Source organism: Equus asinus, chromosome 22, assembly GCF_041296235.1.
Source record: "Equus asinus isolate D_3611 breed Donkey chromosome 22, EquAss-T2T_v2, whole genome shotgun sequence".
NCBI classification, from domain to species: Eukaryota; Metazoa; Chordata; class Mammalia; order Perissodactyla; family Equidae; genus Equus; species Equus asinus.
In genome coordinates, this window is record NC_091811.1 from 21,484,656 (window position 1) to 21,497,078 (window position 12,423).

Here is a 12,423-nt window from a genome sequence, read left to right on the forward strand (position 1 = left end):
ATTAGAACAGTATGGTATTGGCATAAACACTGACACATAGATCAATGGAACAGAATAGAGAGCCCAGAAATAAACCCACACCTATATGGTCAATTAATTTATGACAAAGGATCCAAGAGTATACATGGGTGAAAGGGCAGTCTCTTAAAAAAATGGTGTTGAAAATTCTATAGCCACATGAAAAAGAATGAAACTGAACTCCTATCTTACATTTTACACAAAAATTGACTCAAAATGGGTTAAATACTTGAACATAAGACCTGAAACCACAAAACTCCTAGAAGAAAACATAGGTGATATGGTATTTGACATAAGTCTTTGTGATGATTTTTTGAATCTGACACCAAAAGCAAAAGCAACAGCAACAAAAGTAAAAATGTAAACAAATGGGACTACATCAAATGAAAAAGCTTCTGCACAGCAATATAAACCATCAACAAAATGAATAGGCAACCTTCTGCATGGGAGAAAATATTTGCAAATCCTATATCTGATAAGGGGCTAATATCCAAATATATAAGGAACTCATATAACCCAATAGCAAAATACCCCAAACAATCTGATTAAAAATCGGGCAAAAGACCCAAATGGCCATTTTTCCAAAGAATACATACAGATGGTCAAGAGGTACATGAAAAGATGCTCTACATCATTAATCTTCAGAGAAATGCAAATCAAAACCACAATGAGATATGACCTCACACCTGTTAGACTGGCTATTATCAAAAAGACTTGAAAAAACAAGTGTCAGCAAAGATGTAGAAAAAAGGGAACCCTTGTGCACTATTGGTTGGAATGTAAATTAGTGCAGCCCCTATGGAAAGAAGTGTGAAGCTTCCTCAAGAAGTTAAAAATAGAACTACCATATGATCCAGCAATTCCACTTCTGAGTATTGATCTGAAGCAAATGAAAACACCAGCTTGAAAAGATATGTGCATCCCCATCTTCACTGCAGCATTATTTACAATAGTCAATATATGGAGACAACCTAAGTGTCTATCAATGGACGAATGGATAAAGAAAGTGATATATATATATATATATGTATAATGGAATATTGTTTAGCCTTAAAAAAGAATGAAATCTTGCCGTTTGCTGCAACATGGATGGACCTTAAGGGCATTATACGAAGAGAAATAAGTCAGACAGAGAAAGACGAATACGATATGATTTCTCTTACATTTGGAAACTAAAATACATCTATATCTATCTTTATATATAAATCTAATCTATGTATCTATATCTAATCTATATCTAATCTATGTATCTATATCTAATCTATATCTACATTTATAAACCAAGCTCACTGATGAAGAGAACAATTTGGTGCTTGCCAGAGGCAGGGGATGATGAGTGGGAGAAATGAGTGAATTGTTTTTGTTTTTGTTTTTGGTTTAAATAAATTTATTTTAAAAAAATGTAATGGAAATTAAGATAATAAATATGCTTGAAATCTCAGCCATTGAAACATTTGGAACAATCATATACTATCAGTTCCACATGGGGACAAACTAGTTCTTACAGAGACATATGTATCTTAAGGGGAGGAAATAGAGCAAAACTGACCTCAGAAATTTATTTTGGACCTTCATTTGAGATTAAAATAAATTGGGAGGGAATGACAACGATGAGGCTCTTTAATGTGGCTTCCTCACACAAAACCACATGGCTATTTTTTTAGAAAAAGAGATTGAAAAAATATATTATGGGTTTCCAAATCATATATATATGTAGCATATACTTAGATAAGTGAATCTGTAAGAATTATTAAGAAGCCAAGGGAACCTAAATAGTTTTTAGGAAAAGGACCAATGGACAAAGGTAAATGAAATTAGTCTGCAGGTGAGAGTAGTTGATAGGAAAATGGAACACAAGAAAACTGACTCGGAAGCATTTAGAGATGCTTCCACTTTCGTGATTGGAATCATTCATTCCTTCTCCAATATCCTTCTTCAGTACTTTATGGGCCCCTGAATATCCAGAAAGAACTCAGGAGATAAAGCTGAAGATCATGCTTGAACTCCTGCAACCCTCAGCATCTTTGTCCAAGAATGATCCTGATATGAATTCTTCTACTTCATTGACTGCATTATATATTGTTCTGTTAAGAATTACTCCATTAAATTATTATTGTTCCATTAATAGAGATATATTCCTCCAATATTCTCATAGTTATGTAATATTTTGTTATGATTTTGGTGCTTATCCTTAAAATTCTAACATGCATCTTTGATTTAATGTCCAATATAAAAGGTTGCTTGATCTCTTCCTAGCCATGTCTCTCCCTTTTGATGTAATTGCAACACTTAAAGTGTACTTTAATTTTATGCAATTTAAAACCGTTAATATTATGGTTGTATGTAATCGCTATCCATTTACATTTACACCCATATTTACCTATTTCATTGCCCTTCATCTTGAATTGCCCTTTATCCTGAGGTTCCATTTGGGATCATATTCTTACACCTAAAGAACATTATAGTGTATATCCTTAGTGCAGTCCAAAGAAATTAATTCTTTTCTTCTACCTATCTTAAATTACCTTTATTTCACCTATGAAATATGATTATATACTCATATCATTCTCATATAGTTAGCATCTTGTCTCTGGGAATAGAATTTTAGTATGGCACTAGTCTTTCAGTAATCATATGGCTTTCATGTTTTCTTCTTTTTATGTTAGCTGCCAATTTTTCCTTTGAAGGTAAATTCTGTTTTTCTCTGCCTGCCTTTCAGCTTTTATTTTTGGTCTGGTTTTCAGCAATTACATATGATATACGTAACTTTGTTTTCATTTTGTTCACCCTACTGGGGTTCACAAGGCTTTGTCAATACTTAGTTTGTTGTCTTCTATCAGTTTTAGAACATTCACAGACATGAGTTCTTCTACTAAAAGTTACGGGTAAACTGTGATTTACAAAAGCAAATTTTGAGGTAATAGATCATTAGGAGACATTGCCTTAGTAACTGATTACTGTTTTTATATATTTTTTTACTTGCTCTTCCTGGGAGATTTGACTGGTGATCTGTACATACAAGTCCAGTTTGAAACAGTATGTATACAAGACGAAAGCAAGGCAATGGGCAAAAACTTTCAGGTGTGCTTTGTTGAAAATTATTCAACGTGGAGTCCAGCCTCAGTAGGGAAGAATGTTGTAATTATAAGGAGTACCTTCCAAGAGCATCGTATGGAAATTGTCAGTATATATGCCATAAATTTACCATCACTGATATGGATTGAAATCTTTATTAAAGGTAATAACAGAACTTGAATACAATGTAAAAGAAGAAACAGTATAGAAACAACAGCCACAAAGTGGATGAGAACTAAAACGTAGGAGACCTCTATTCTTTAGGCTTGCTACAGTCTACTAAGGGGAAAAAATCACTTCTATTAATCTTTTTTTCATATTCCAAAAAATAATTAGTATAAAAATAGTCATTCCTTATGAAAAATTATTATGGTATTTGATTCTTGAAAGTTCTTTTTCTCATTTGTTTCTTGCTGAAAGATACATCCAGGGGAGAAATATGTAAATCTGCTTGCATGAGCAGCCCTGACTATTACCAAAGAAGCAACATTCTTACAACTTGGTTTGATATGATTCATTGTTCTGGGGTCAGCATACATAATGGTTATGCTCATGATCTCTAGAGTAAGACTACTTTGGTTTAAATCTTGGTTCTAATTCTTACTAGCTATACAACCTGGGAAAAATTTCTCACACTTTCTGGGCCTCAGTTTCTTTATTAGTATGACAAAAATAATGATAGTACTGTCTTATAGGATTATTGGGGCAGTGTATGCTTTAATACACGTAATCACTGAAGTAGAACCAGGAATGTTAGAAGCAATCAATGAATGTTGGTAATTTTTTAGGTGCCAATTGTGACCAGATTCCCTTTGGTTTGTACGTCCTATGTTGTTTTCCCCCCATTTGTTTAACAAGGTCAGAAAGTTTTATATGTTAGTATTTACTTCTATATACAAATATACTGAAAATTTAAAAATAGCATAATCATTTTAAATCCATATCTTGATCTTTTGGGATTAAGAGATTTCCAATTATAATATGTTGAGTGTAGCATGCTTGAATGAACCCAAGATATTAAAAATCTCTATTTATAATTATCTTCCATATAAAAAGGATGAATATTATGCCATACTTCCAATTATTCCTTGCTATTTGTCTTGATAAGACTGTAGATGTGCTTCAGAACAATTTTCTTGCTGACAAAATTTTATTTTCAGCAGAAATAAAATACAAATTTTCTTCAGAGAACGACCAGTTACCTTGACAGACAAAAAGTACATGTATGAAGATAATTTCATCACACATAGTCACTCCGTGTATTATAATTTTTGCATTATTATTTGCAATTATCCTCCCTAAGTTAGAGAGAAGTCTTTATATATGAGAATTTTTGTACATGCGCCATAGTTATCTAACTTTGATCTCATGTTTATTAATTGTATGTGTATATATCTAAATTTAAATAGCTTGCATGTGATACCAAGATTCCCATTGCAATGCAATACATACCTTTTTTTGCTACTTCAATTTGCAATATGTAGTTGTATCTGATATATTCAACTCCTTTAAAGTCTCTTCTAGACAATGAACTGAAATTCATAAAATTTGCAAAAGAAAATATGTTTTAATACTATTATTACTTTCAAACATTTGAGACAGCAAGTAAAATAGAAATCTAAAATTTCTTAAATATAATTTATCCATTCATTTTTTTATTATTAAATGAGGAATGAATTTTAAGTTATTTGCAAGTAACTGATAATAAAGTATGAACTTTTACTTATAAAGTATATTTATGAGTTAATAACTGGTGCTTTAATAATTGCAAGTTTCAACATCTGATTGATACCATTCTCAGTAGTTCGTAAACTTGGACAATCAGGACGTAATGACCTAAGCTATCTTTGAGGCAAATATCTTTGACATAGCACACATCCAATCAGTCACAAAGTACTATTTATTCCATCATTTCAATGCTTCATATATATGTTCCCTTCTTCACAGTATCATAACATTTTCCCTATTCAAATTTTTGTTGTTTTTATGTAGAGGTAGTATAATATTCTGTAAACTCTCTAGTTCTTACTTTACAATAGTTCCCTCAAAATGCTTCGACCCCAATGCACAGCTTGAATAATGTTACCCTTTCAACCATGTTCAGAGACTCTCAATCGTTTATATGCTAAAATTCAAACTCATTACAATTAAGTTTTTACAAAATTTGGCCATTTTTTAACAGCTCTATTTCTGTATTCAAATACAAAACCTTTAATCCACATCACTTCACACCGATGTGTTTTGTTTTATTTGGAAGGATCTGGCACACCAGATGGCACAACTTGAATTTTAAAAAAAATGAGTGAATGGAATGTTTCTAGCTTGAATTTATTTAAGTCTGAATGATCTATGGTTACTTCTAAGAGATTTTGGAGACCTCACATGAATTGGAGAGAAAAGATTCCTGCGTACCTGCTTTACCAAGATCTGATCCCAGTTCAGTTATACAATCATGTAACTTGTTATTGGACATAGGGTTTCAATTTGGTCAAGTACAACATGATTTTAGATCTTTTTATATCAACATGACTTTAAATTCTCTGGACCACATTACTCCAGTTTGAGTTCCAAATTCACTGCTGGACTCATTGGAATAAATGTAACAAATATTGCTGGCTCATTTCCTAATCAGACCACTTACAGTATTAAAATTCAATATGTCTTATGATGAATCAGTGTAAAGAAAAGAACATATTATCATCAACTTTCCATTTCCTCACACTTGCAGTCTTCCATGTTTGTTCCCTAAATTGATCATTCCATATTTTAAACATATTCTCCTAAGATGGATGTTTCTAGTCACTGTTCTGATGCAGTTGAACATGGACCTACATCTTCTCTATCTTCTTTAAAATAAGAAACCAAATCTTAAGCCACCATTGAGTAAGCAAGCTATGCTCTACTAAATTTTCTACCCAAGAACATTCTTGTTTATTTACAGGCTTTATCCTCCATTTATGTCATAAGTTTATTCATCCATGATTCACTTATGATATCCAAGATCTCCCTTCAATTACCTATAGCTTATAGACTATTTTGGCACCTGGAAAGCCTAGATCCCTACTTCTCTTGTTAATATATTTCAATATGTATTTTGTTAATCTCAGGCATTTTTACTTTTATGTATAATTTACAAGTAACTTATCATAAAAATGCATTTGCATTGGAATCACGTAAACCTTAGTCTTTCCACCAAGGTACATTTAATATATACTCAATTCATTAATGCCTTTCTTTATGCCTTTTAGTAAAGTATTATAATCTCTTTCATATAAGCCATATCAATTGTTAAGTTTATGAATTTATTTAATCAAAAATATTCACTAAGTATCTGTAATGTGTCAACATAGTATTTGAAGCAAAGATTATATGTAGAGCAAATACAGACATGGGCTTTGTGATAATGAAGCTAACAATCTAATGGGAGAGACAGACATTGAATAAACAACCACATGAAGAATTATACATGTGGGATTGTGAAAGATGCTACAAATAAATGGTACATAAGATATTGTAATAGAGATATTTTGTCTAATTATAAAAGAATATTGATTATTCTGAGATAATTAATTACGCTAGGATTTAGTTATCCAGAGAAAAGTAGAAGGAAGGATGCTTCAGGTCAAAGGAATAGTTTATGCATATGCCCTGTAGAAAAGGGATCACAGATAAAGTCACAATTCAGACCAATCTGCCCAGAGAAGTCCTGATTTATGCTTGTTGTCCCAGAGTAATTATTAACAACATCAACTCTCATTCTTAAAATTATCCTTGTTTTTATGATGTTACACTGTAACTCTAACCATAAATCATTCAGTGAACTAAAGGGCAACAACTATGGCTGGAGCTTAGAGTGTGAGAATGTATGTAGCACTAGCAGGGGTAGAAATCTATGGACCACGCAAGGAAGGACTTTATAAACTATGTTAAGGATTTTTAAATTTATATTGAATTTAAATTACTAAGAAGCTAATAGTAAAGTTATGGTGAGTTTATGAAATTTATATTTTGAAGAAGCTACTCTGGAAATAGACTGGAAGAAGTCAAGGGTGGATGAAGTTAGAGGCTAGTAGAGTAGATAGATAAAAGAGAGAGAGTGATTATTATCTTGCATTAGATAGATAGTAATGCAAATGTAGAGAAGTGTACTAACTCACTAAATTGAGATAATCAGTGGTAGTTAGGTAACACAGATGACTCTTAGGTTCATTTCACTAGATATCAAGTGCCAAGAAAGATAACAATATTTAAAGTATATTATTTTTTTCTGGATGTTGGTAAAGATCAAGGCTGGGAAGATAGAGGTTTGGAAAAGTAGTGTGCTGGGTGTTTTTTAAGATGTCTAAGAAGAAATGTCAAGTAAGAGGTTTAAAAGATGGACCTAGGTATTAGATATTAGCGCCTGCCAGTATGTAATAAAACTTGGTTAATTTTGTATCCAGCTTCATTATTGAAGTATTCGTTTTATTCTGATTTTTTTTTCCAGTAGATTTCCTTGTAATATCTGGGGAAGAAAGCACATCATATGCAGATAATTTCAGTATTTAATTTTTAATATTTATTTTATATCTAACTAGGTTTTCCTGCATTATGGCTTTTTTTTTGACCAGGACATCCAAGAAATGTTGAATAATAGTTATTATATCAGTCATCCTTGTCTTCCTGATTCTATTGAAACAATAATTTTCATCATGAAAGATTACATTTGCTGAAGGTTCTTATACACATCCTTAATCAAGTTAAATATGTTTTCTTCTAATTGTAGTTATTTCTTTTTTTTCTCTCTGTTGACAAATCTCTCAACAGCAGTACAAACCCCTCTGATCTTAACCAGGATTTGTTCATCGTGTAGTGTTCTTTTAGTCAGTGGTGTATTATGTTGGCTCTCTCATGTAGAATTTTTGCTTCTATGTTTGTAAGGTCTATTGTCCTAAAATAGCTTTCTGTGTACAGAGATAATTTGGAATAATGCTATGCCCATCTTACTGATTTGGGTGGGGCTCTTTCACTTTTTGCTAGCTACTAAACAGTTTATCTTGGCGTCAGTTTTTGTTATTAAGATATTTTCAAGTTCACCCTTAAAAATTATCAGTCAGTTATCTGTTTGGATGTGCATCTTTGATTAGGTTATTTATCTGTAGAATATAGTTATTCAATTTCTCTACATTGTCTTGGGTCTCTTTATTATCATATGTGTCTTTGCAGGATATCATACACTTAAACAAGGTTTTTGTGTTTACTATTAAAAATCACATATTCTGCAATATTCTGAAATAATTATCTTTGAGATTATAATTGCTTTAGACAAATTATGCCTTTTGAATAAATTTCTACTCCATGTGCTTTGAGCAATTTGAGCACTTATTTTCCTGTTTTATAAATCTATCTTTTTCTTTTTAAAGATTGGCACCTGAGCTAACATCTGTTGCCAATCTTCTTATTTTTCTTCTTGTTCTTCTCCCTAAAGCCCCCCCAGTACATAGCTGTATATTCTAGTTGTAGGTCCTTATGATTGTGCTATGTGGGCTTGCTCAGCATGGCTTGATGAGCAGTGCCGCATCTGTGCCCAGCATATGAACCAGCGTAACCCTGGGCCACCGAAGCGGTGTGTGGGAACTTAACCACTTGGCCACCGGGCAGGCCTCTAAATCTAATATATCTTACTTTCTGTATTTGAAATTTTTCACATTTCTGATTTGCTAATAGTACTAAGAGTTTTATGGATTTATTCTTTTAAGTGCTATATATTTTTTGTAATATTGACATATTGAATTCAAGCAACGTGTAGGCTCAGTCCAACATCCTTGATCATTTTGCTTCATTTTTTGATGAATATCTGTCCATAATCTTTTATTTCCTCTATTAAATTCTCTCTTTCAAATTACTTGACTTGATGCCCTTACAGTTAATTTTTAACTATCCCACCAGTAAATTATATAAATATTTTCACATTTTATTACACCTCAGTTGGTGAATCTAATGTCAATAACATTATGATAAAATATAGACTGCAGCTATTCTTTTCTATTTTTATCAAAACACCCAGCTATCCACTGACATCTTTGATAAAGTCACCTGGGCCTATGCTATTCTTGAAAATTCCAAAATTGAATTGACAAAATTATCATATAATTAAAATAACAAATGAGAAAAATACCTTGAGGAAATTCTTAGAACCAATTTTAAAGGCTTTTAAAAATTATACTGTACTGATTTAAAACACGTTAATGAAATAGTTCTGAAAATTACTTACCCTTAGCTGTCATAATTGCAGCTAGTGCGAGGAAAATTAGATAAAGGAGGGCAAATACCACTGCAGCAATGCACCATGGAGAGCCTGTCCAAAGAGAGGGAAGTGGGCTACTATACTGATCAATGGAAAGACGACTCAGGAGTCGGGATTAGAAAGAATTTTGGTCAGGAATACTCAACCCACTTATATTAGATTGAAATCTAAGCTCATGGGAGCACCACAGCATGGGAAAATATACCCCAGCCTGTGAGAGGAACTCTAAAGTATTTTGCAGATTTGGGGACAACCAGGGAAGATATGAATATTTTTATGTAGGAAAGGGTTGCTTGTGGACTAACAAGTTGCTCTATTAAAGAGACCTTACAAAGACCACAAAAGATCCCTTCACAAATCCTAGGGATTTAATTCGTCACCCTCCTCCAATTTTTAAAAAATGGTTTCTTCCATCTTTGTAGCAGAACTAGTTTAAGAATAAAACTCCTTCATTAACTGTTGGCCCAGACAGATATCCTGTGACAGTTTTGATAAAAGTCCATTTATCATGAGATACTTCACAAGCTCCATTTTGTTTTTAGAAATACTGAAGCTTTAAAGGAACAGTTGCCTTTTGCAAAAGTAAAATATCAACCCAGAAGAATATATATGAAACAGCCTTTATCCTACGGCTATGGTATATCATTGTAAGTCATTGTGGCCATCAGTGATTCATTGTTCATTTTCGTTTGCTCTTAACAAAGCACTTTATGTCTCTAAGACTAGTTAAAAAGTGTTGGTACAAGAGACAAATTCTGATTCAGAGACTAGTCCAGGAATATTTATTTTTATGATTAGTTCATTAAAGCATTAAAGTTCATTATTCAAGCAAAAAAAGAAATCTAGTTTTAAATGTTTTTTACCTTTTGACTTTGAAATCCTAGTTATTTTTCTCTTCTGAGTATTTGAAGAGTTTTGAACTTTGACTGCTGTGTATGTTATACCTTCCTCACAAAACTCTAGAAAAGAAAAATACATGCAATAACCATAATTTATATATACGTACATACATATTTATACATATATATTTATATACACATACATAATTTATATATACATACACAAGTACTTATACATACCTACCTGTATGATACATAAACATACAATTAAAAAGAATGCTAGAAATCGTAAACAAAATTTGCCCCATTTTATGCCTATAAGAAAGTTTTAAAATTGACCCAGTCATTTAGTTACTTTGTGAAATGTGGCAAGTTCTTTTTCTTTTTTAATCTTAATTTCTTTATCACGATGAAGTTCCCTTCACAGAGGTAACAACAGTATTCATTCATAGATATATTATAGAGATTAAATTAATGTACATAAAGTCAGTAGCAGAGTGCTTGAAACAATAAACATGCAATAAGTGTTCTTGTAGTAGTAGTAATAGCAGTGTAGAATGGTAATTCTAAGAATATAATGGGCAATACCATCAGCAGTAACACTGGTTGCAGAAGCAAGAGTAGAAAGATAAAAATTAACTTAAATACCTATCTTTGCCCCTTCTTATAGTTACATTTAAGCTTAATAAAAGGAGCATGAGAAAAAATATCATCTGTCATCTAATTCTCAGTAGGTAGAAAAATTCTCTTAGCAACATATTGCATGTACTCCTTCAGTTCAAGCGAAGCAAAACTCATAGGCACCAAGTCAATAACATTTTTCCAAATAATGTTAAATCTAATCCATTTGTAAATATTTACTTATCAAAGGATGATTGTCTGAAATTTCAATCCCCTTCAAGTGGAAAATCTTAAATTCACTTATAAAGACAAAAGATTTTCAACTCCTCATCTAAAAGTATCTGGCAGTGGACTTTGTTGTTTATAATATTATTTTCTCATCAAATAAATGGATTACTTAGCATAACAACAGTATCTGATTTTACCTGTATTTTCATGAAGTTCCACTGGCGAAGAATGAAGATCAAGACAGGGGCTGGACAGTGTCGGTGTCTCTGGTTCCATAGTTTAGATTAGGTTGCATGGATCAGATGACGAGCAGAGGGTCAGAATGAGACAGGATCAAGGAAACACATCTCTTAACATTGCAACATGAGACAGGATGTTTACTCTAAATTTAACATGTAAACTATTTTTTCACTTAAGAAAATAAAAGGCAATGTAATCCAGCCCCTATAGATTAAATTTGTTGTTCTTCTATGTAAGAAAACACTTCTTTATTTCCAAAGATAAAGTTTGAAATTATTTAACCATAATGATTTGTTCTCTGCTTGTTGTTTTTCAAAAACAACGATGACTAGAACATATTTATGTAAATAAATGATATCTTGTATTTGAATAAGATTGTAACAGATACTGATTTTTGGAAATATCTTTTTTGTGATTATATATCTAGAGTCATTGTAAATAATTCAAAAAATATTAGAATGTGTCGTATAGAAAATGAAATGACGTACAACCCTGTTCCCTCAATATAACCACCGTTAACATAATTATTCATAACCTTTCCTAATTTTTCAAGTGACCAATGGATGTTTTGTTTAGAAAAGTAAAAGGAACAATTTAACTATCAATAAAGTAAACAATAAAATAAATTATGATGTACTCCTCTTATAAAACTTATACAGTCATTCATATAGAAAAGAGTTCTGCAAGTATTGATTGGATAATTTCCCATGATGTATTAAGTAGGAAAAAGGTATAAATTATTGCATAATATGATTTTATATTATGTTTGGTAGAAAAAAATCTGTTGTTATGTGTGTGCTTGTAATGTAATAATGTATATCTAACCTGGTAATTTAAGACTGTAATGTAATAATATTTAAGTGACTAACTTGGTAGGTAAATTTTTATTTTACGTATGTGATTTTTCATTTTTGTGCTACTTTTTTAAATGAGCATAATTAAATTTTATCATTGAAAGGATTACAGTGTGCATATGTGAAATTTTATTTTCAGCCTTGTGTGCTCTGAGATATACATACCACAGTGACCACAGAGGCCCCTGCCCTCACCTTTGATCAATAGAAATAAACTTCATAGCATAAGTGTATAACTTGACTGGGAGACCATAGAGTGTTC

General features: G+C 31.8%; 1 protein-coding gene across 10 annotated transcripts in view; it reads right to left on the bottom strand.

The window, feature by feature from the left end:
* Positions 1 to 11,603, bottom strand: part of LOC123280008 (uncharacterized) — a 41,004-nt gene extending 29,401 nt beyond the window's left edge. For 3 of the 10 annotated variants that reach the window (XR_011497163.1, XR_011497159.1, XR_011497164.1), the window contains exons 1-5: positions 11,265 to 11,421; positions 10,243 to 10,338; positions 9,347 to 9,430; positions 4,546 to 4,625; positions 2,399 to 2,467 (exon numbers count right to left, since the gene is read on the bottom strand). Coding sequence is in view for 4 of the 10 variants with exons in the window: in XM_070495110.1 (XP_070351211.1) it covers positions 7,482 to 7,597; positions 9,347 to 9,430; positions 10,243 to 10,338; positions 11,265 to 11,343 (375 nt within the window). In the remaining 6 variants the exon portion in view is untranslated. Of the gene's footprint in view, positions 1 to 2,398; positions 2,468 to 2,487; positions 4,296 to 4,545; positions 4,626 to 4,649; positions 7,598 to 9,346; positions 9,431 to 10,242; positions 10,339 to 11,264 lie in introns of those variants that run through there. The other 7 variants (XR_011497160.1, XR_011497161.1, XM_070495112.1 and 4 more) reach the window with 6 other exon arrangements.
* Positions 11,604 to 12,423: the final 820 nt, after the last annotated feature.